This window comes from Gouania willdenowi, chromosome 8, assembly GCF_900634775.1.
Source record: "Gouania willdenowi chromosome 8, fGouWil2.1, whole genome shotgun sequence".
In the NCBI taxonomy this organism is placed as follows: domain Eukaryota; kingdom Metazoa; phylum Chordata; class Actinopteri; order Blenniiformes; family Gobiesocidae; genus Gouania; species Gouania willdenowi.
In genome coordinates, this window is record NC_041051.1 from 6,085,959 (window position 1) to 6,111,816 (window position 25,858).

General features: G+C 33.7%; 2 protein-coding genes across 6 annotated transcripts in view; both read right to left on the reverse strand.

Annotated features, from left to right (window-relative positions):
• The window catches only part of srebf1 (sterol regulatory element binding transcription factor 1), a 29,713-nt gene extending 21,612 nt beyond the window's left edge, over positions 1–8,101 (reverse strand). The window contains exons 1-2 of the mRNA XM_028454295.1: positions 7,742–8,101; positions 2,578–3,105 (exon numbers count right to left, since the gene is read on the reverse strand). Of these exons, the coding sequence (XP_028310096.1) occupies positions 2,578–3,105; positions 7,742–7,847 (634 nt within the window). The 5' untranslated portion in view covers positions 7,848–8,101. The remainder of the gene's footprint in view (positions 1–2,577; positions 3,106–7,741) is intronic.
• Positions 8,102–13,195: 5,094 nt separating this feature from the next.
• Positions 13,196–25,858, reverse strand: part of tom1l2a (target of myb1 like 2 membrane trafficking protein a) — a 39,234-nt gene continuing 26,571 nt past the window's right edge. For 2 of the 5 annotated variants that reach the window (XM_028454296.1, XM_028454299.1), the window contains exons 12-16: positions 25,512–25,587; positions 24,954–25,028; positions 18,833–18,892; positions 15,237–15,273; positions 13,196–15,154 (exon numbers count right to left, since the gene is read on the reverse strand). In XM_028454296.1, the coding sequence (XP_028310097.1) occupies positions 15,009–15,154; positions 15,237–15,273; positions 18,833–18,892; positions 24,954–25,028; positions 25,512–25,587 (394 nt within the window). In that variant the 3' untranslated portion in view covers positions 13,196–15,008. Of the gene's footprint in view, positions 15,155–15,236; positions 15,274–18,832; positions 18,893–24,953; positions 25,029–25,502; positions 25,588–25,858 lie in introns of all 5 variants that reach the window. The other 3 variants (XM_028454298.1, XM_028454297.1, XM_028454300.1) reach the window with 3 other exon arrangements.

Below are 25,858 nucleotides of genomic sequence, written 5' to 3' on the forward strand. Positions count from 1 at the left end.
TGAAAAAGCTGCTAAATGATCCTGAATGCTTCACTGCTATAGAACTCAATGGACTAAAAGGCGCACAGACTCAAACGATAAAGTAGTCCCATTTTTAAAAGTTAATAAAACGAATATGGTGTAAAATAATGTGTTTTGTCAGGTATAGATCTTCTGATTCTGATTTGTAGAAACAGTAGAGAATCCATTTAATAGGTTTATAGGCAATAAAGGTGCTACAGCTTCAGTGTGTCACCTTGTATTTGTTATCAGTGTAACCTGGGTTTGAACCAGACTCAGGCAGTTTTATCAACAAGTTATAAAAGCTGATTGCATCTGGGTTACAAACTGTACTTTTTACAACTGCTGTCATTGTGCACGCCTACTTTCCAGACACAGTGACACAGATTTTCATTGGTGCTCCATTGTGTGACTGACAAAACTTCCGGTTAACTTCAAAACAAGAGCCCTATTTAATAAAGTGTTGAAAAATAAAGGAAGACAAGAAGAGATGCTTTTATTTTGAAAAGGGGATGTTTGATTTTTAGCTTGACGTTGGTCACGGGACGATTTTAAGCTCCGCTTGCAATGCATCATGTGGTGGTTGAGTATGACTAGTGTGCCCACCGTGCATACTTAAAAAACATCCCCATACAGTTTACTATCTGGGCATTGTTGCGTACTCAATCTTTCCATCCTATCTACTGTGAACGCACTATGTACTCATTTTGACGTCAGACTTAGTATGACATTTACAACACAGCCCTAGAGTGTAATATCCCCACCAGTTGGCAGCATGATAATCTGCAGGAGTAGGAGACATGCATGGGAAACCCAAAATTCCTAAGTTTCCAAAGTGGGGTACGCAAATTCTCATATTGAGAATGTAAAAAAAAATTTAAAACAGCGTGACAACATTGGAAACTAGAATATAATAAATAAAGCAGCAGTCAGGAGCCTCCATACATTGCCACAAATAACACATTCGGTCGCCCTCTAGTTGTGACAGAAAAACAAACTCATCAAAAAAGCGCAAATATAGCCAAACCTGCATGATGCCCTCTGTCACAACGTACTTGTGTATAAGTGGATTTTCAGCTTTGACAAACATGAAAAAAAAACATTGAAAAATAATTTGTGTGAATATTAGAACAATTTTAAACTCAGACTTTCTCACATTCATCCAAACATCGTAGAGTTCTGAGCATCCTCTCAACATCATCCTTTTCACTAAAACTGTAGCAAGTTGTATTTCACAGTTTCAGGGTTATATATGTTGTATTGCTGATATATGTTTAATAAAATAATGTTTGGTAGATTCATTTTTCCAAAACAAAAGAGATTGTTTATCACTGAAAATACCAGTAAGCTAATTAATTAGATAAATCAACTGATAATTCTGAATAAGATGTTTTCTTGTCTGCTTACAAATTATTATTATTTTTTATCATATATTATTCCTCAACAGGATAGGTAAAATTGTGGGACAAATTTCACTGTAGGGATACATTGTATATGACATTACATTAGTATGTCCATGTCTGAACAGCCCCCAAAGTGAAGTGTTTTAAATCTCGTCTTAAGACCCACTTTTATTCTCTGGCTTTTAGCACCGCGTAAGTTGTACGGTCCCCTGTGTGTTTTCATTTTATTTATTTTATTTATCAGTTTTTAAATGTGTTTTTATTTCTATTTATTGTTTTATACTCATTTAGTGGTGGAGCTCATTTGCATTGTTTTGGTTTTATGATCTCATGTGCAGCACTTTGGAAACATTTTGTTGTTTAAATGTGTTATATAAATAAAGTTGATTGGTCATGTTATTTAAGTGTGCAGTAGTAGGGGGCACATGACTTCAGGTGAAATGTCTGAAGGTTTGGTAACCACTGATGTAAGACATAAGAAATAAACAGCTGTTTTAGTCTAAAGTGTCATCACGAACAAAAATAAAGGCTGATTCTAATGCTAATGATTCACCAACCTTTCTGAAACTGTCAGCTACTCCATAGGTACTGTATAGTACATAGGGCTAAAGCCTACATTTCTTAAATTCTAAATTTTTCACGGTTTCACTTTGATTAGAGGCTAAGATAATGTTGAAGGCTAGCAGTAATGTAAAAATGTAGGAAATGTTGAAGTTTCAACGTGAAACACTTTTTATCTCATAATTTATGCACTCAATTCATTTTCATCAAATTTGATAGAAAATCCTTGTTGCATTTTTAAAAATCATATTATATATAACATACCACTGATCATACACCAGATCTGCAACACTTAAAAACATTTGTTTGTTGGTGACCCCTGTTCTAAAAAGTGTTTTTAAACAGCTGGAAATTCAAGAGAACATGCAAATGCACAGAAAACATCACATTCCAGCTATATGTTGCGGGCACCCGTGGAGCAGTTGGATTGGGGTTAAGGGACTTGCTCAGCATCTCACAATTATGGCCCAGGTGAGCTTCGAACCGGTGATCCACCGAATACAAGCCTGCTTCCTTAACCACTAGGCCACCACTCCCCACAATAATAATAATAATAATAATAATAATAATAATAATATAATTAAAATGTTTTTTTGTATTGAATAGGCCTTACCTGTGCTGTAGTTAGTTTGGCCCTGAGTTTGTGGGAGGGGCTTAGGAGGAGTCTGAGGTGAAGCAGGGGTAAATATGGCATGAGGGGTAGAGGTGAACGCTGGTTTTGGTCCTGGGGAGACATGAGGCGGTGCTGCCTGGACGGGACCAGGAGACGTGCTGAGAATTGGTTGTGGCTGCTCCACCTGAGGCTGTCTGAGGGTGGGACTCTGTAAAGAAGCTGGCTGCTGCCTGGCAGTGGAGCTGGGTACCTGGGCCAAAGGAGACCGCTGGAAAGTAGGAGGCTGGAACCCTTTGTCAGGGGTGGAGGAGCGCCGTGTGATGGGGGGGCCCAGAAGGGCATCCAGGTGGGGGCTACTGCTTAGGATGGAGGACGGAGGTGTAGGTGTAGGTGTGGTTGTTTGCGGGGCAACTGGTGTGATTGTCTGAGTTAAAGCAGTAATCTGTGGGGTGGGAGGGGCTGTATAAGGAGAGGGGTCAAAGAGTCCTCCTAACTCCATGTCCTGGGTGTTGATGAGCTGTAGCATGTCTAAGGATGAAGAAACACAACATCAGACATTTAACAATAAAAATACACAACTTGAAGGATAATTGGTTCATTCAGTAGAACCGGTATGTAGATGGGTTTCCATTAAGGCTGCAACGATTAGTCGAAATAATCGATAACATAGACTACAAAAATTCATCAACACAAATTACACAGCATCGACGCGTCATTTAATCTTGCAAACAATAAAGGATAAAAACTGACGTGCGGCCACTTCCTGGTGCAGGTCCTTACATGAACTGAGGAGGGCAGTACCACTCCCACCTGACTGTTTAAATGCTGGAAATTGGAAAATACAAGTAAGGAAGAATGGCAGACCAAACTAGAGGTCGACCGAAATGGGATTTTCAAAGGCCGATGCCGATACCATTTTTTTGTTTTTTTTTTTTTAATTCAGCCGATGGCCGATAGCTAAAGCAAATTTTGGAAGTCAATATACTTTTTTTTTTTTAAAGCACATTGATTATGAAAGACAATTGAAACAGTCATATGATATAAATGTTTATATTATAAATTAAATTAAATTAAATACCACAATAGAACTCTTAACATTTATTGAACTTTTTTTGATCAGGCACTATTATATTATATCCTTATCCTATTATATTGACTTTTTATTTGTAAGCCTATTGGCTTCTACCTCTACCATACACATGCTATTATTATTATTATTATAACTTTTCTTTGTTGTATATTCATACATCTGAATTTATGTTTTTTTATGTTCTTTTTAAATAAATAAATAAAATAAAAAATTTTAAAAAATAACGGCCGATTTTGAAAAAAAGTCCATAGATATATCGGTCGACCTCTATACCAAACTGTTGAAGAAACCCGAAAGCTTTGACCTAAAGTTTCTAAAGTGTGGGAACATTTCAGTGAAGATAAAACACCGACATGTTAAATGTAAACTATGTGAGGTACAACTGGCTTTCCATGGTAAGAACAAACACCCCACAGCTGGTGTTCCACGTTCTTCATGTCCAGCAGAAAAGTGAGATCATAAGTCAAGTTAATATCTCAAGAATAATCTTTCATTTTAATCACATGCAGATTTCATCTGCTATCAATTGTGAAATTTAAAAAAATATTGATAACTGATTAGATGTTTCTTAACTTGTATGTAATCTGATCATTTGTAATAGATATTTTATTGTGATAAACATAGATAATCTTTAAATTGTGAACAAATATACATCTATATATACATTTTTTTTTTTAATAGTGCTCCTAAGCAAAGGCGTTAGGATGAGTTTGTCATGAGGAGAGATTCATGCACCCCCTAAATAACTAAAATACTAACAGAGAGCATCCTGAATATGATAGACTTGATATGAGACCAAAATCCATTGTTGAGGATGATACAGACATTCCATCCAGATTACACCTTACCATGCACAACTCATTTCACAAAACAAATGGAAGAAAAGTATGAAACCATAGTTGGTGTAGTAAAAGATGCTCTCAAATTAAATGGCAATAAAATCGCCCTGACAGCTGATTCTTGGACAAGCTTTGCTGCTGGAAACATTGCCTCAAAGAGGAGAGCCGGCCTGAAGCCCAAGCATGTTGACATGCTTCCTAGGGGTGGGAACCTCTGGGTGCCTCATGATGCGATACGCAATAAAAAGTTCACGATAACGATTATCTCACGATATGACAATACTGCGATTATCAATATGTTGGTCAGAAATCAATCGACAACCTATGACATAACAAGAAAAAAAAGATTAGGTGAAAAAATAACATTTTTATTTTATATCTCTGAAAGACAATAAATTGAAAAAGTGTCCTATGAACAGTGACACTATTTTAGTGCAACATTTTCTGTAAATAAAATAAATAAATAAATAAATAAATCCATACTTAGCACGAGCATATCGATAATCGATCTTGTGAAAAAATATTGCGATATCGAGATATCGTCACACTCCTAATGCTCCTAATTAAAGCAACTCTTTAGTTGGTTTAAAGTTCTTACCATCAGAACCTGTGAGGGAGGTTAACAACATCTTTTGTTCCTTTATTTTATTTTATTATTTTTTTTTACAAAGTGTTTCCGTTACGAATAGTTGTTTAAGACCACATGCACTTTGTAATATTTAATGTGTTTAATTTTTATTCTGACCACAATTTTTCATGTTGAAAATACAACTATTATAAATGCATTATGTTGTCCTGTCATTGTTTTATTTCCTTTGTGTAAAACATGCTGTCAGAGTACAACAGGGTCCCTTTCACAGGTGTGAGGATTTAAGCAGGTGAGCTAAAATAGCGATTCAAAAATATATGTTTCAAAACAAAAAATTTATCGTGATTAGTCGACTAATCGAAAAAATTATTGATAGATTAGTCGACTACAACAGATATCATTAGTTGCAGCTCTAAATTCATACATAAAATCCTCACGTACAAGTCACTAGTTACTTTCACCCCACATGTTTATTTTTTATAATAAATCGTTGCCACGCTTCCCTTGCATATAGTAAACATCTCATGTAGAAACTTAAAAAGGAAGAGATGACATCTTGCACAATTGGAACTTAATTTATTTTCCACAAAGGCATCTGTATAAAATAAAAGGTTTGTCAAAATGTACTTGCCAAATGTGCCATGTGTGTAACATCATAATATATAGAAACAACAACCTGAACCATAGAAAGTGGCTGAGTGTTGATCAGAAATGGCAGAATAAAAAACAATCACAAAAAATTACAATTTACTCAGTAATGGTTTGGCCTAGAAATGTAACGTACTTTACTTATTTTAAAATGTACTTAAGCACAAATGAAATTACTGATTTAGAAATATACTTAAAAATAGTACTAGTACTCATAAAAGCAACTCAATTGTAGTAACGTCAGTACTTGCAATCCATTAATTCCACCTCTGATATACAAGAAAAATAAAAAAAAAGTGCATATCCAGTTATTAGCCAGCATTTACTTTAGTACTATTGTTGTTATATTGTTTCTCAAATGTGGGTACTTGAGAGCGAGAGAGAGGGAAAGTGAGAGAGAGCGAAAGAGAGAGAGAGCGAGAGAGAGAGAGAGAGAGAGAGAGAGAGAGAGAAAGAGAGTGAGTTGAAAATGAACAAATGAAAGCATTATAAATATGGAGTTATAATCTAACCTACATTTCGTTTTCTTGCATATAACTGACTGTTGTTGTTTTTTTAGTATGTTATCAATCTAATTTTTGAGGATGTAAAAAAAATGTGGCTTAACATTTTATACACTGACTAGAGTAAAGGTAGATTTACCTGCAATAACGTTTGTATTGGCTTTGAAACAGAATTGTGATTGACACACTGTGTGATGGTTTGTAAGAATGAGGTGATCGCTCTCAGCCAATCAGAGCGCGTCTTACTAACTCGCCATACAGCAGAGAGCGCGAGGCAGTCTGGGCTTCTCACGAGTTCACCAGCGGCCAAAAGCACCGGGGTTACTATCGGTCACACACAGGGAAACACTGCACAGACACTGCACTATACTAAACAATGTGATTTCCTTTACACAGAGCCTCTAATCACTCCTTTCACCTGTTTGGTTTATATATATATATATATATATATATATATATATATATATATATATATATATATATATAACACACAATAAGCACTTAATAATAATTAGCTGCACGAAAACAATAAAACCGCTCATTTTAATCACCACTTAGTTATGGTCCAATAAATATTAAATGTGTGCATGGTTATTGATTGTAATTTTTTTTGTACAAAAAAGCAGTACCGTGAACTGAGCAAGGAGTAATGTACGATAGTAACCTCCATCACAGGGGGCGGGGCGCCATCACGACCACTTCTCAACATGTTAGCTTAGCATCACCTGTTCGCTAACTATTGTTTCACCATTTAAGCATTTATTATACAAAGACTTCACCTTATATATATATATATATGGTATTTGTCTAGTTTAAATCTTTTTTTTTTTTTAGTTTAGTGAGTTAGCGAACAGGTGGTGCTAAGCTAGCTAACGTATGCTAAGTGCCGTCACCAACTCGCTAAACTATAATTAAAAAAAGAGCGAGAAAAATATATTTTAACTAGGTAAAGCCTATAGATATAAATAGTATATATCTAAGGTAAATTTGTTGCATAATAAATGTTTAACAACAGTGTCAATATGACTACTAAGACTATTATTTGTAATTATCCCCAAAAAAAGTCACAAAAAGGTCAACATTAGCTGTAATAGGTGTATCGATTTAATTAGTGGCCAATTAAATTGATGAGCTTCTAGTCACGTTTAAACAGTATTGTAGTTTAGCTGCCCTGTAACACATGTTTACTATGTATCTGACAACTTCGTGACAGCAATATGTACTGCATTAATAAATACATCATTATGTGTGCATGCCGCCGTAATTACATGTTATTGTATTAGCTTGGTGTAGCTCAAAGACGACTATTCAACCAATAAACAGAAGAGCATTTGCTAAAGAATTGTATAATTAAACTTGGGGATTTAGCTATTATTTGACCACCAGATGAACCATATTACACGAGTAGATAATTGCGTATTTGAAAGCTGATTGTTTACATGTGTGACACTGAATTTAACATATTAGACAGGTTTTTATTTTTTTAGATTCTTACCATCTATGTCGCTTAAAAGGGCCGTGTCGATCTCACTGGGGTCATGTAGCGACAGCGTTGGCTCCAAAGTATCCAGAAAAGGATCGTCAAAAGACAAAGTGTTCATCTTTGCGCTAGTCTCTACTTCTCAGGTTGAAATCACGCAAAAGAAATTAAAAAACTATCAGGAAACTTCTCACGTTCCTACATTGGTTAAAGCGCCATGTTTAAAGAGTTCTCGTGTAAATCCGAGCTGCACCTTTGTTGTCTGATGCATGAACTTCACTAGTCGCTGTTATTCCTGTCACCAATGGTCCGTTTAAAGTTGTCAATTCAAGACAAACAGTCAGATGCATTCAAGACTAACGTGCTTTACAGCCGGTGAAGCCAAACTAAGCATTTATATGATTGACAAGTGCACTAGCCAATCACAGCCCTGGGGTTAGTCCACTTCGACCTCATTGTTATTATTATTGTGTTATAGCAATTATTTGTGGACTTATCGAAAGCACAGCAGAGAATAAGCATAGCCAAAAATAAAGTCACTTAACTCGCTTATTATTGGGAGTTGATAAATAAAGAAATAGTTATCGATCTATAACTTCCCTTAAATCTATCACGTATTTATTAACAAATGAAAGACAAACCATCACATCTCTATATGACTGAAATGTTCTCTAGGACATAAGAATATACACTTTAACACTGGTATGCTTAAAAATAAAGTAATTAATATAGTTGTGTATTATGGAGGAAACATCGAGAACATGTTCACTGTGGGTTTGCCACCGGCAGCCAATCACCGTCACGCAGGGCGGAGAAACTAACATTCAAGTTTGTCCGACCTGAACAAAGCCCATCCCTCCAGCACAGCTAGTAAATCCTCCAATGGGAAGCTCGGAAAGCGAGTGGGGTGATCCTACGTCACAGCTCCCTGTGACCAGCATCACGTCACTGTGTTTCTGTTTCTGACTGCAAGAATGAATCAGAAAAATAATAATAATAAGGAATCAGAATATCTTACACATTTATTTTATTACTGTATTTATTCAATAGGTTTCTGGGCCCTAATGGAAAATTACTTACAGCATAGAATTCATAATATTAAATTTAATTGTAAATGTATTAATATGTACTTTGAACATAAGAAAAACTTGGTTTGTATTGTAAACCTGTGCATTTTATATGGCAAATTCTGCATACATAAGTGTAAATTCAACAAATGTCCCCTTTTTGTCAGCTTTCTGTGTGAATTTATATATATCAAGACTTTGTCCCTTATTCATACAAAATACAGCATCAAAACTGTGATACTGTATAACAATATTTTTGAAGTTGAATAATAACTGATTCATTTTTTTCTTTAATTTGTGTATTTATGATTCTGACTTGTACATTTATTTTTTTCAAATAAATAAATACAATTTAATAGTTTATAGTGACTGCATTGATCTACACTGGAGTACGAAACTAGTAAACAATAATGCAACTTTAATTGTTATCTGGCTTGATAACATGTCAACCATGTTTCTTTTTTTTTTTTTTGACATTTTTTAAAATGAAATATTTTTCAAGCGTAAACAAGTTATTGGGTAATCAAAAACCTAATAAATTGTATTGTTTCAAGAACTTATATGCTTCTGTTTGAGACTGGAATAGTTTATAGTGACTGCATTAACCTACACTGGAGTGTAAAACTAGTACACTATAATGCAATTTTAATTGTTAGCTGGTTTGATAACATGTCAACCATATTTAATATTTTATTGGACTTTTTTAAAAGAAATATATATATATTTTTAAATGAACATGTTTCAAGTGTAAACAAGTTATTAAGTAATCAAATAATCCAAAGTTTTTTTTTAGCGAATCGTTAGTTGTCCCAACAATGATCCCGATAGTGTCCTCGTCACAAAACAAAGTACAGGTGTGAGAATTGGTTAATGACCTCAAGCGAATGAATAGTGTTACTGAAAACAAAAGGCTGGGATTTGTTTTCTTAAAGTGGGTTATTAATACTGCAGAAAAAAATCTATATTTAAAAACATGAGTTCAATTTTGTGAGCTTTAATCTGTACACGTGGGTCTTGAAACAAATGACCTTAAAGGAGTGGTGGGAGAGGGAGTGAGGCTCACGTGACAACACATGACCAGTGCAACTGTTGGTCTAGGTTGCATCAGCATGGACCCAAACAATCATGGGAATTCACCACACACTGAACACCTGAGGTCACTCATTGCTAGAGCTTTATTGGGAAGTTACATTTGTGCAAAGGGTCAAGGACACACATCTGACCATTAGTAGTGGCAGCAGACAGACGGCACAGCCATAAATCACCAACAACAACCAATAACCCAAGCCTCTGGTATGAAAACACATTCAGTACTAGCTGGAGGAATACATGTTGCTATTAGCATGTGTGCAGCATTAAAGTAAGCAACACCAAACAACCTGTTACACATTCAAAGATGGGTAATGCACAAGACAAATAAAACTGACAACATTCCCTTTTGAAGGTTTCCCATTAATAATTCAGTACATTAACCAGGGTTGGGGTCAATTATAATTGTAATCATGTATTTGATAATCAATTACAATTATGCCCTAATCATTATTTTAATTTAAAAAATCTGATGTCACAATCGTAATTAAATTGTAATTGTGTTAAGATAGTTGACTTTGTAACTGTAATTGCCATGAAAATTCTATAATAATTATCAATAATTCAACTCAAAATTGGGGAACCATGTTACAGTTCTACACACACGTAGTTAATAATTATTAAAATATAATTCATATCAAGTTTTCCCACATTTTACTATTAAAAAAAAAATTGAAATCTAGGGTTATACCTGACACAAAAAAGGCTCAGACACCCACACCAAAATTATTAAAACCTATATTTTCATTGATTATGAAGCCTAACATGGCAACCAATAGATAGAAAAGAAATCAGATGATAGACATTTGTTATTAGTGTTTGAGGATAAAAAATAATCATAACTGCATTGTAATTGGGGAAAAAATGCTGGTCACTGTAATCGTAAGCAAACTCTAATTGAGCATGGGTAATTGAAGACGTAATTGTAACTGAAAAATATAATTGACCCCAACCATGACGTTATAACAGTAATTCCTCAAATTGCTTACAATGTTGTGAAAGTATTGTTAAATCCCCAAATATTAACTCCGTTACCTGGCGACCATATTGCACTTTTAATATCTGACAACAAAACCAAGTAATAATTGATTGTAGTTGAAAAATGAATACAAATATTAGGAATCTTTAATGTTATACGTGCATCAGTTATTAATAAATAAAAAGGTCAGTTTCTTTAACGCTGATTTTTAAAACTGATGACTCAGCTATAGATTTCAGTGGGATGCTTTGACTTGTGCTTTAATATTTTAAGACTTCAATGTACGCAAAACAATACGATGCAGAAAAAGATTAGACTAAAACGTTTGATTAAGACTAAAACTTCAAATGAAACAATATTCAACACTTTTCAGAGAAAATACAAATGACTGCATTGCATAAAGGTTTAGGTATCAATGCTTGGCCAGTGAGTGGTTTTCACACTAACAAAACAATCTTTTTAAAGTTGTTTTTTTCAAAACATTCATCATTTATACAAGGCATTGTATAGAAGTTCCTATTAGCGCTAGAGAGAGACGTATCAATGACAAATTTTAAACCTGAAGTAAAGCAAAAACACATTTTTACCTAAAACTTTGATTTTTTCTTAAAATTCTTAATTTTTTCTCAAGAATAAACCAGTAAAACCAAACACTGTCTCATTCCATAACTTTGATTTATGTATCGTGGAAACAATGACTGGGCAACATATCGAGATTCTACAGTAGATATATCAAGTTTTCTGTTTTGGTGATATACAAAATGTTAATATCGCCATATATTATAGCTCATTTTGTTTTAAAATACTTGTTTTAGGAGTCACTGCTTTCACTACTTCTCAGAACAACATGAAAAGCACAATTAAATGAATTTCTGAGTGCGTCCTAACCCAGACAAGCCACACTACAGAACTCACTCACACGTGCTGTCTCCTTAAGGAGAAAAAGCCCAAAGTGGCAGATTTTGTGCAAATGTTTGTTAATAAATGTGCCTGTGTGGCATTTTGCATCAGCAAATTTAACCTTGAATTATCTTTCTGGTCAGACTAAATTTGAATTAAAATATCCAAGATTTATATCGTATATCGCTCAACCCAAGTGGAAACATGACGTTAAAGTGTAAGTACAGCCCCAGGTTTTTGCTGACCTGCCACTTAGAAGAAAATTTAAAAAAAGACTTGATTATGGGCGTGTCTTCTCGACTAGTTAAGAAACGCTCAGTCACAGAAGCCCCGCCCCCACAGCGCTGCACAGTTAACACATGGAGCTGTCAATCAATGCTCACTGAGGGCTGTGAGAGGAGGAAACCTAGTCCCTCCTCCCATCTTTTATAGGAAGGGCGGGGCCAACAGTGACAGTAGCAGGGTTTTCATTACAGATTTTTGCAAAATAAAAGCAATATGTCTAAATGTCGACAAAGCATAATTGCGCTTTGAACGCGTTTCCATTAAAGTTGTTTTAGGCAGGAGCTTCGTAACAAATGTGGCACTAATAATTTTAAAGTATAATGCTAAGAAATGTCCTGGTCTCCTCTTCTGTTTACATGTACCGTGCCGTATTTTCTCACCACGGCATGTGACCAGGTATGTCACGTTCTGTGATGTGTATTTGCGGAAAAAGTGTTTCCATGGCACTTATGCGACACATTTCAAAATCAAAACGTCTGACATTCCTCTTCATGAAAGCATCAAAACTTTTTTGGGGATATTTGAGTGTTTTTTTTTTTTAATTCTGGTGTTTCCATCACCAGTTGTTTTTTTCTTGAGCTATTTAGATTTTGCTTATTTCCAAGGGTAATGGAAACATAGCTAGTGACGTCATTGATCCAAAAAGACGTCTTGGTCTCAGCCATAGCAAAATTAAACTGCAATAGCTGGCGTTTAACCCATTGAGGGCAGCCATTCAACTAAAAACACTACATTTAAACACTTCACCTAAAATGTCAAGTGGGACTAGGATCAATAAACTACATTATGTTATACCTAATCATAGTGCTGGGCAAAAAAATCAATTTAATTGATTTGTCGAATTTGTAGATAGAAACTTTCACGTTCCGTCATTGTGGGTTAACATGGCGCGATGTGAGCCAGCCCCCTCTTTGTTTACCCTTTGAGTAGGCTATATGTGTGCCACAGGCATGTTTAATTTTTTATTTGCACTATGCTGAGATGTAGCTGTGAAGTAGCTGTTGCTCTTTTGGTCTTTTGCTTAAATCTGGGTTAAAGCTTGAAATTGTTGAATGACAGAGCCTCATTTACTTCTAATTTGGGATTGTTCTATGCATTTTAACTCTTGAGGACAATCACAGCAATAAAGTTGCACTTTTGAAAATATATCTGATGTCTGCAATCATTTTAAGTGCATTGGAAAAAACTAAAAAAAATCGAAAATCTAATCAAAACTCAAATTTTTCTTTGAAAAATCAAAGATTTTTTTTAGGCAAAATCGCCCAGCCCTACCTAATCATATGTGGATTTAGCAGGAAAAAGTGGTTTTTAGGGTGTGCTTACACTTTAAAAAGAAATCCTCCACTTAAAGTCAAAGTTATCTTTAAAGTGTTATTTCTTCCAATGGCTTAAATTTGAGTTTTCTGCAAGAATGAAAACTGTAAAACCACATAAAACTACATTGGCAGCTCACTTATCCAATACATTCTTAGCCAAATAAAATTGTGGAGAACACAAATGCATTTTTTTTGTTACAACTATCAAATCAAAGAAACACAAACTGTTCCTTTCATAAATCTTTCTAAAGAACGCAAACGATTGAGGTATGTAGATGAAATCCTACTTGTAGTGAATAACTAAGTGAACACTGTTCATATACTATTCATAGTAACAAATGAATGAATGAGTCCAACCATTTACTTTCACACAAAACTACTGCAGTGCCACAGTTAAAAAAATGAAGTGCAAAATGAAGTAATTCAAAATATCTTTTCCTATTTGTAGAAAAATAGTAACTATGTTTAAGCAGGGAAAAAAAAAAAAAATAATACAGATTTGTTTATTCCCTGCACTTTGATGGGCAAACATTAAACTCACTGAGCTAAGCTAATCGTTAGCTTGTAATATTTATAATGAATAAATGTCATCAATATTACATACATTCATTAAAGCCTCTATATTCTTTGGAACGCCTCCAAGTGTTTATTTGTTGTAGCTGTGCAGAAGACTTAAAAATAACTGGAAATATTTAATGGACCTGTTCCTTCATCTTAACCATTTGAAATGTGTGACAAAAATAATAACTATTCGTGTTGGACCATAAAATCAAAAGTTATGGTTTTCTTCATAGTGTCAGTATTTTAGTACTACCAATCTATGCAAACCCTCCTAAAAAATACAAAAAAATCTACTCATGTGTAAGAGTTTGAAATGCTAAGAAACCTTAATTTGAGAATAAAGAACAAACTATTTAATTAATAATGTAAAAACTGACATAAATTATATATTTAGAAGAATACTGTCAAATAACACAATAGGGCATTATTAGTGTGCTTCCATGTTTGACTTAACACTGAAAGGTTTCAGTTATACACACTGTTTAAGTTCATTAACTGGCCTGATGCTTAAGCTGCTATTGGAATCAAGGGCTTGGTTAACCCGATAATACGGAATAAATGTGCAACACAGGAATGCGCAGTAAACACTTTCAATATTACTATAGTTTAGAGCAGTGGTTTCCAACCATTTTTGGATCATGACCCCATTTCCCAAGACATTTTTTTTTCTAGAATTAGTTTTTATCACGTTTGTTACAGTGTTACAAATACATAATTGATGACTAATTGCTCGGATATTTTCATACTGTATTTTATTTGAAATCGATTTATATTTGAGAAAGCGAAAGTATAGAATACAGTAGTAGTGTTTTTTTCTTTCTTTCATTTTTTTGTTTTCCTCCAGATTGTTTATTTTTTATTTTTTTAATAATACAGTAGTTTAAGATTGCGTTGCGTTTTAAATGTAAAAACAATCTGTGTACCCTACATATTCCTGGTGACCCCAAATGAAGTCATGACCCCAAGGTTGAAAAACACTGGTTTAGAGCGACGCTACAGTGCAGATCCCACAGCTCGTCAGTAACAAAATGGTAGTAGCTGAACTTTTTGCAGGCTTAGATTCTCAGACGCTCTCTGAGCATGTTTCACAAGGCGAAGAGTGCGTCCTCCGTGCGCTCAGCCTTCTTGTGTGAGCTGCTGGGGGCGCGGGCCTGGAGGGAGGGGTTGGTGCTCGGGGGGGATGGCAGAGGGTCTGCTGCCTTCGCCCGCTCCTCCAGGAACTTGTCAAAATCTGAAAGAATGAGTGAACGATGACACAATTTCAAACATATTGAGGCGATGGAATTCACGCAGAAAATTGGGTTCATCCGTACCTTCACTTGTCACCCCTTCTTCAGCAGCATCTCCTTTCTATTAAGAGAAGCAGTGTTCAAATGTAAATGTTTTTTTTTTTTTGACAAAGTCTGTTCAATAAAGGAGGAAACTTTGTTAGCATAAGAAGGGGAGAAAACCTGGTGACGTACAGAAGGGGTGCCCAATAGTTTGTTTCCAGTCTACACAAAGTAGTGCAAAACAATGTAAACGCTTACATTTTCTTTAATTTTTCCTACATGAGGTTATAGGGTCTAAACCAGGGGTCACCAACCTTTCTGAGACTGCGAGCTACTTCATAGGTACTGTACAGTCCGAAAGGCTACCAGTTAGAAAAGCACTTCTTAAATACTTTCATAATTAAAGGTAAGAAACAGAGTTATTGCCTCATTACTTGTGTTTATTAGAGAAATGTGTGCAACTCAACAACCAAGGGTTTTATTTAAACCAAGGGTGTCAAACTCATTATAGTCCTGGGGCCAAATACGGATCATTTTGAACTCAAGTGGGCCACCAATTTTATGAAAGAAAACAATTTCAAAAATATTGTGCCTTAGTTTACACTTCTACGTACTGTATACATAAAATACAAAATATGTAAGAAACTGACAATATACAAGCAATAAGTGACAGATATCAGACCCAACAGGATCTCAACTTTAAATTTTCTAGAGTTTGAGACCAATTTTCATTTAATTAAGGGAAATATTATGTCATAATTTGAGAGAAATTTAGGGTTTTGTCAGAATTTTGAGGTTTTTTTTTCAACAGTTTAACATTAAAAATGAGTATAATCATGTGATATAAGCACTCGTAAAGGGTCAGACCCTGTAAATATTGTTTCATTTACATAATGATTCATGTTCTCTCTGTCATTTTTTTTTTTACTTTCTCCTGCAGGCCGAATTGGATGCTCCAAAGGTCCGGATTTGGCCCCAGGACCATAAGTTTGACATGTATGATTTAAACGATTGTCTTTTAGTTCTGATGAACACGTGTATAAAACAAGGCATGCTATGGAAGGTAGATTCACTCTGCCTAAAGCAAAGACTAATTAAAGGGAAAGTACTGTGATGGTGACATGGAATGCTCTTCCAAGACAAATTATTCAAGAAAATAACAGATTTAAAAAAAAAACTACTGAAAGGCACCTAATAAATGAAAGCTACTGAATACAATTAAGTAGGTTAAGTTTGATTAGTTTTATGTGATCTATAAATGTATGAGTATATTAAATAACTGTAAATGTAAATAACCAATCATCTGATTGTTATTGGAACTAGGTCCGACTGTATGAATGTAGTTTTAGTTGTTGTTTGTTTAGGTGTGTGGTGTTATATGTAATGGTGTACTCCACTAATAAGACAATTGCATTGGGTGTGGACTCCAGAAAGAGTAGCAATGGCTCTACTAGCCAAAGCTAATGGAGATCAAAATAAACAGATACTAAATGTTCACGGTCTCACTTTAATTAGAGGGTAAAATAATAAGTAAGGCTGGCAGTAACTTCAAAAGGTAGGATATGTTGAAGTTTAAAAAATGCAACACTTTATTTCTCTTAATTTAATCAATTGTTTCATTTTCCTTACATTTCATAGAAATGCTAACAACTTTTAACTGATCGTATAACATGTAACATTTGTAAAATGTGACAATGATGTCGTATTTAATGAAAATCTACCTTGAGTTTAAAAAAAACAAAAACAAACATATTTTCTATAAATATCATATATAAATAAATAAATATATTTAAATTTGTTTATTTACTCTATTTTCTTTGGATGCTGTAAGTAAATATGTATAGGGGAGATGTTAATTAAGTAGTGGAGAAGGGATATGTTTAAATAAGCTTATGCTTCATCCAACTCCTTTTCAGACATGTTGGGTCTTATTAATATTGTTAATTTGACTATTCTTGTTGATATGTTGTTTATTTGTTTTTCAGTTTAATTTATTGTACTACTTGCACATGTTCAAAATACATTTGATAATCAGAATCAGAACATACCACTGACCAAATCTGCAACACATAAAAACATTAGTCACAGTGTTTTAGTGAAAATAAACATTTAAAGATGGTAATTTAAAATTAAAACTTGATCAGGTGCAGCAGTATTTAACTCTACTCAGTAATATTTACACCTGTCATATGTATTTATCGTAGTGAGTTTGAATCCTGGAAAGTAAATCTGACTTTAGATGGAGCTCATTGGTGACTAGAGCTCCTGAGGGCCCCTCACGTGATCCATGTGGGTGTTGATGACCCCTGGTCTAAACAAACAGCTTTCCAATATGAAGAGCAACTATTTTACACTCTAATCAGGTGTACATTAGGAATCATAAGTCTGATCATTTTAAAACCAACAAAGTTTGGGCACCCGTGGTGTACTGTGAGTAGACAAAGGGTCGTTCAATGTCATTCTAACAAATGGTTATTATATTTTTTATGTTACTAATGAAAAACTAATGAAAAAAGCTGATTAGAAGACACGGAGGCAAGCTCCAATGGCCTCATGTAAAGGATTATCAATACTTGCTAAGTTAGGGTCCAAAATAAAAATAAAAGTTGCATAAAGAAAATTGTTTTATATCCCCAGAAATAGTCATCTTTATACTATAAATCAAAACAGAGATCAGATTTTTTTCTTACATTCCCACAAGCAGTTTTAGGCCAATAAAAATATTTTTTTTAAAAGTATTTTTTCAGATTTCAAATTTCCAAGAACCAATGCATAAATGTGACTAATCATTAGTGATGTGAATAGTCTATTTACATAGCTCTAAGCTGATCAAAATACAGGGAGCTGAGGCATATGCTAAGTTATTTAATGAAGTCCAAACATGTTCCAGACCCAAACCCACACTAACTTTTTAACAATTTTGAGGAGCTGGCATGTCCACCAGATAGGATGTATAGCTGATCATTTTCTATATTCTGAGAGAGTAGGTGGAGCTGTTTTATTTTACCAAATTTCACTTTCCTATGTGATGTAATTTTTGAGATAATGGAAACTGAAAATGAACGGAAAAATAAGGATGCACTAAAATCCGCACATACACCTCACTAAATTGTCCATACCTCAAAAAGTATGAAAACAAACTAAAAATCTACAGTATGCCTATTGAATACTCACAGAACAATTGGTTAAAAAAAAATCTGATTTTTTGCGTTGAAATGACATGAATGACCCTGAAGTGAAATGTCAGGTAAATTCACACAAAATGAGGCAAATTCCACACAAAGTTGCCAGAAGGATCCATCAGTCATGCATCATGTTCATACGTTTTCACACAACTGGAAACAATACAGAGCCTTTTTCAAGACCCTTTGCATCCGCCATATGCATCCAACGAGGAAGGCCACAGCAGCTGTGTTAAGTCATTAGTACTGTCAGTGTTATCAAGACAGGAAAGAAACCTCACGGTGAGCCATTCTGTCTGTCATTGGTGGAATCAAGGTTAAAGTGAAAGAATGGTGAGACAGTTAAAGAAATATTAAGTTAATGAAATGGATGGAGAACAAACCAGAAAACGGAAGAGTAGAAAGATGAACATAAAAATGAAGGATTGTATAAGAATCAAAGTAAAAAAGTCTCACCACATCCGCACAGAGCCACTCCTCTATGTCATCCATGACAGAGGACTGTGATACAGGGATCTACGGAGTAAAGCCACGCACACACCCAGAGGAGGCACCACAGGAGCCCAACAGCAAAATCAATTAATAGATAAACAACAAACAAGTATGGGTTTTACCAAAATGTAAGTACATGGATGTGAACAAAATCAAATAGGAAAATAAATGAAATGCAAACCCTAAATCTGACCCCCCACCCTCCCTGTGAATGTGTAGCCATCATCTTGTCGCTCTAACTTATATATGGAGAAGGTTCCCTGTTTGTCCATTGTCTTGTTCTCAGTAGATTCGTAGTGCTGACATGGTTCTCCACTGGCTGACTGATGTCACACAGCAGTGTTAATTAATCTACACCATTCGTTAATTAGCTAATAGCTCCAATGTGATTAAGAAATTGATTGAACGAGAATCACTGAAAGCACTGGGACTGCTGGAAGGAAGGGCAACCCTATAGCACGCACACACACACGTAACACACACACACACACAAACACACACGTAACACGCACACACACACACAGCATGCACACAAAAACTCAAACATGTAACATGCACACGCACACACACACAGACAAACATGTAACACGCAGAAACACACATACACACGTAACACGCACACACAAACATGCAACACACATGCACGCACACACACAAAGACAAACATGTAACACGCACACAAACATGTAACACGCACGCACACACACAAAGACAAACACGTAACACGCAAGCACAAACACACATACACACACACAAACATGTAACGACCGCACAAACATGTAACACGCAGGCACACACAAACATCTAACGCGCGTGCACACACACACACACTCGCGCACAAACACACACACGTAACATGCACAGACAAAGACAAACATGTAACATGCACGCACAAACACACACATGAAACACGCACAAACACACACAAACATGTAACACACACACAAAGACAAACATGTAACACACACGCACAAACACACACATGTAACATGTAACACGCACAAACACACACACACACAAACATGTAACACACACACACACACACACACACACAAAGACAAACATGTAACACGCACAAACACACACACACACAAACATGTAACACACACAAAGACAAACATGTAACACCCACACACAAACATGTAACACACACGCACGCACGCACACAAAGACAAACATGTAACACGCACAAACACACACACACACAAACATGTAACACACAGAAACATGTAGCATGCACACACACGTAACACATGCACACACAAACATGTAACACGCACTCATGTGCACAAACACACACACACACAAGTATGTGGCGCATCCCCCTGGTGGAGAACAGATGAATGACAGGTGGGGGAAACAAACCAAATGTCTTTCTAAATCAATAACACACATAGAAAGTAATATTGAGAAGCCTAAAATGTAGTAGAAATTAAAAGAGCATTAAACGAACAAAATGTATTTTCTTTATAGTTTTCTTATAGCTTTTAAGACTGCAAACAATGTTCCTTTATTTCATGCATTTCTGACTAATTAACTACTAATCATTAACTAACACTTTATCATTTAAAATTAAATTTGTAGATTTATAAAAAAAAAACAACTCGCCCACTTACACTCGGAGAGAGAGGGATGTCACTTTACGATTTAAAAAAACAACAAAAAACAACCCAACATAAACAATTACAGACAAAAATATTAATGAACGACAGAAAGTGAAAAAAAGGTTTACCCGCCAAGCAAAAATGTCGGCAGTTTGTTATGTTTGGTTGTATTTTATCTCATAAAAGTTGTATTTTTTATGCATGGGACATTTTTTCAGTTTCAGATTTTGGAACGTTGTAATTGTCAAATGAAAAAACAAAAACAAATCAGCGTCAACTGCTTATTCAAGCAATTATCAAGCATTTATGACATCATCATATTTATGACATTTTTATTTGGTAATAAATGGCTACTGTTATACTTGTTAGTTAGTTGGCTTGTTTATTTTTTTTAGTAAGTGGATTTTCTAGGACTTTCATCCCATTAGGAAGCTGTTAGCAAAATGCTACGCAGCTTAGCACCACAAAGTCACTCATTCAATGGGGAGAGATTTGTTTCAAAAATATTCACAAATATATCCACAATTTTCACATTTTTCTCAGATTTTCACGTTTTTCAGATCCACAAATATATCCACATCTTACATTTAATAATGTGTATTTATCATGAATAATCATGTGTAAATCTTTAATTGTGCTTGTGAATTGTGTAAAGTGTGTATGTGGACTGGCCAGCACATGCATAAAATTACTAGTGTAACATAAAAAACACAGTAAAAATGGCATAGTTTGGCCAAATAAATGATAGTGTATAGTAACTAAACTTAGAATCCTCACCACACAGAGAAATCAGACATTAATAAACTATACAGACTGCCTCCTTCAATACCAACATATAGGAAAAAAAATAAAAAAATAGGACACTTTTTTAAACGGTTTAAGTGATTATTGAAACCAGAATGTAAAAAAAAGATCTAAAAAACATGTGAAACTTTTTAAAACACGTGAAAATCATTAAAAAAAAACGTGAAAATCATGAATGTATTTGTGGATCTGAAAAACAAGTGAAAATCTAAAACACATGAAAATCTAGAAAAAAGTAAAAATTTAGAAAACTCGTGAAAATCTAAAAAAAACGTGAAAATCTATAAACATATAAAACTCTAAAAAAAAAAACATGCAAAAATCAAAAAAACCTGTTATATTCTAAAAAAAAATCTAAAAAGAATGTGAAACTTTTTAAAACATGTGAAAATCTTTTTTAAAAACACGAGAAAAAAAAAACCTATGATAATCTAAAAAATACGTGAAAATCTAAAAAAAACAAGTGAAAATCTAAAAAACATTTGAAATTCAAAAAACTAAAATAAAAAACCACATGAAAGTAAAAAAAAAAAACATGAAAATCTAAAAAAACACGTGGAAATCTAAAAAAAAAAATGTGGAAATCTAAAAAAAAAAAAACACGTGGAAACCTAAAAAAATATGTGAAAAAAAAAAAAAAACACACGTGGAAATCTAAAAAATATGTGAAAATCTAAAAAAACATGTGGAAATGACTGTTTTTTTTTTCTTCTTTTTTTTTTAAAGTTCAATTGTTAAGGCACAAAATACATTTTCAGTTGCACTTTTAAAAAGAAAAAGAACTATTATGCAGTTTTGTATTGTTTACTATAGAACCAGAATTTAAATAATAAGCTTATTCTTCATTTGTATTATTCCTTTATTTATGTCATTCAAGATTTATTTTTAGTTAAATTCCATTGTTTTGAATAGTTTATCAAGGGATTCTTTTGACAATGAAAAATAGTATAGTATTTTCCCAAAAAAAATAAAGGAATATTTTTCAGTCATTTATATACAGTCCCATTTTGTAAAATAAATCGTGAGAGAATCGTATCGTGAACCCAGTATCGTGAATCGAATCGTATCGGGAGTTGAGTGAATCGTTACATCCCTATGTGGAAATCTAAAAAATACGTGAAAATCTAAAAAAAAACAAGTGAAAATCTAAAAAACATGTGAAATTCTAAAAACACATATGTTTTTGAAAAAAAAAAAAACACATGAAATTAATAAAAAAAACACATGAAAATCTAAAAAAACATGTGGAAATCTAAAAAAAAAAAAACGTGGAAATCTAAAAAAATATGTGGAAATAAAAAAAACACGTGGAAATCTAAAAAAAAAAAAAACACGTGGAAACCTAAAAAAATATGTGAAAATAAAAAACACACGTGGAAATCTAAAAAATATGTGAAAATCTAAAAGAACAACATGTGGAAATCTAAAAAATACGTGAAAATCTAAAAAAAAAACAAGTGAAAATCTAAAAAACATGTGAAATTCTAAAAACACATGAAAATCTAAAAAAACATGTGGAAATCTAAAAAAAAAAAAACGTGGAAATCTAAAAAAATATGTGGAAATAAAAAAAACACGTGGAAATCTAAAAAAAAAAAAAACACGTGGAAACCTAAAAAAATATGTGAAAATAAAAAACACACGTGGAAATCTAAAAAATATGTGAAAATCTAAAAGAACAACATGTGGAAATCTAAAAACCACATGAAATTAATAAAAAAACACATGAAAATCTAAAAAAACATGTGGAAATCTAAAAAACAAACAAACGTGGAAATCTAAAAAAATGTGTAAATAAAAAAACATGTGGAAATCTAAAAAAAATTAGTGAAAATCTAAAAAAAAAACAACATGTGGAAATCTAAAAAAATATGTGAAAATCTAAAAAAAAACAAAAACGTGGAAATCTAAAAAAAAAAAACACATGAAAAATTTAAAAAAACACGTTAAAATCTTAAAAAAACACATGAAAATAAAAAATAAACACATGAAAATAAAAAATAAACACATGAAAATAAAAAAAAACATGTGGAAATCTAAAAAAATATGTGAAAATCTAAAAAAAAAAACACGTGGAAATCTAAAAAAAAAAAACACGTGGAAACCTAAAAAAATATGTGAAAATAAAAAAACACACGTGGAAATCTAAAAAATATGTGAAAATCTAAAAGAACAACAAGTGGAAATCTAAAAAATACGTGAAAATCTAAAAAAAAAACAAGTGAAAATCTAAAAAACATGTGAAATTCTAAAAACACATGTTTTTGAAAATAAAAAACCACATGAAATTAATAAAAAAACACATGAAAATCTAAAAAAACATGTGGAAATCTAAAAAACAAACAAATGTGGAAATCTAAAAAACAAACAAACGTGGAAATCTAAAAAAATGTGTAAATAAAAACAACATGTGGAAATCTAAAAAAATATGTGAAAATCTAAAAAAAAAACAAAAATGTGGAAATCTAAAAAAAAAACACATGAAAATTTAAAAAAACACGTTAAAATCTAAAAAAACACATGAAAATAAAAATAAACACATGAAAATAAAAAAACATGTGGAAATCTAAAAAAATATGTGAAAATCTAAAAAAAAAAAAACACGTGGAAATCTAAAAAAAAAAAAAAAAACACGTGGAAACCTAAAAAAATATGTGAAAATAAAAAAACACACGTGGAAATCTAAAAAATATGTGAAAATCTAAAAGAACAACATGTGGAAATCTAAAAAATACGTGAAAATCTAAAAAAAAAACAAATGAAAATCTAAAAAACATGTGAAATTCTAAAAACACATATGTTTTTGAAAATAAAAAACCACATGAAATTAATAAAAAAAACACATGAAAATCTAAAAAAACATGTGGAAATCTAAAAAACAAACAAACGTGGAAATCTAAAAAAATGTGTAAATAAAAAAAACATGTGGAAATCTAAAAAAACACGTTAAAATCTAAAAAAACACATGAAAATAAAAAATAAACACATGAAAATAAAAAAAAACATGTGGAAATCTAAAAAAAAAGGTGGAAATCTTAAAAAATACGTTAAAATCTTAAAAAACATAATTATGGAAAAACGTGGATGCATTTGTGAATATTTTTTAGAAAAATCTGTCTCCATATTATTCCACATGCTTGGATGATAACTCTCAGCACTGTGGGTATTTGCCCTTTTCTATTCTACTGTGCGTGACTGTTAGGGGATGATGGACTTCTTGGTTACCTATTAGGGTCTGTGGTAGATCCAGAAATAGCAGAACATCGGGGTGAGCCTCAGTATTGATGGAAAAATCCAGCTGTGCACGATAGAGGTGGGTGACATGTACTTTGGATCAGAGATCAATGTCGATTCAAGTTTACAGTTTAACAAAGGTTCAAGAGATCAGGATTTAGTAAACAAAATAACTAGGGAGGGACATTTTTTATTATTAGGGGATGTAACTTATTATAAAATATGTACTTTTCTATCATTGGCCAGCCCAACTCTATAGTACAACATCTGTGCCAGTGATTATTGTGTCTTGAGGAACATTGTGGACTTGCTTGAGGACGTTAGGATGGAAATGTGAGATGGGTCTAAAAATGAAGAGCGGCTGATGAATACAATGGTGGAAACGAGGACGGGGGTGGGGGTGGGGGGGTGTAGGAGGACACACTTAAGAACAGAGTCCTCACCATTCCTTGGGTAATAAGCCAGCTGTCTATGGGCAGCTCCTGATCTGCCTGGGTATCATCCCCTTTTACCCTCAGCTGAATCAACAACAGAACAACACCTTATACAGAAGAAGGAAAACCCCACTAGCATAGCGCACAGTGTAACCACAGACACACGGAGGACAGCGGCCATCAATGACAGTAAGAAAAAACACGTAAAAAAAAAACGAAAGTGTTGGCTTATAAAGGTGAAAATGAGGGAAGTAAAGATGTATAACAGAGGAAGTGTTCATTTGTGTGGTTTCGACTTCAGTCTTTTGTGGATCTTGTGATCACATTTGTGAATCGTATTTACTACTCAGAAGTCAAGGCAAAACCTCAGGCTTACAATGACTGACAATAAAACTGCAAAGTGAAAAACTTACTATTATTGTATTTCTCTATTTATACTTTGCATTCATGCATCTCCTGTGATGTCATAATTTAAAGTTGTGTATTTCAGTCGACAGAAGGGACAAAGACCTCTGGATCACATGCAGCTGGTGACCAGAGGTACAACAACACACTTACTATACTCACCCCTCCAGCATTCTGTTGTCTAACATCCAGTGCAGATGCCAAGCTGCCCATAGCCTGAGGGTCTTCATATTTTACACTAAACAAAATAAATAAATAAAAAGAAGGAAGAGCAGAGTAGTGAAGTTAATCACTAAACACTAAAAAGGTAAGAAACAAAAACTTATGCTTTAAATAAACTAACAAACATCTTTCAAACATGTTTTCATCTATAATGCAAGAAAGGTCTGTGTGTGTTTGTGTCCGTGGAGCAAATACCTCCGTGATGCAGTGTCTGATCGACCTGAAACTTTGTCAATGGCTTGAGCATACCCAGAGTGTGTGCATTTGTAATTTTGGAGTAATTTGGT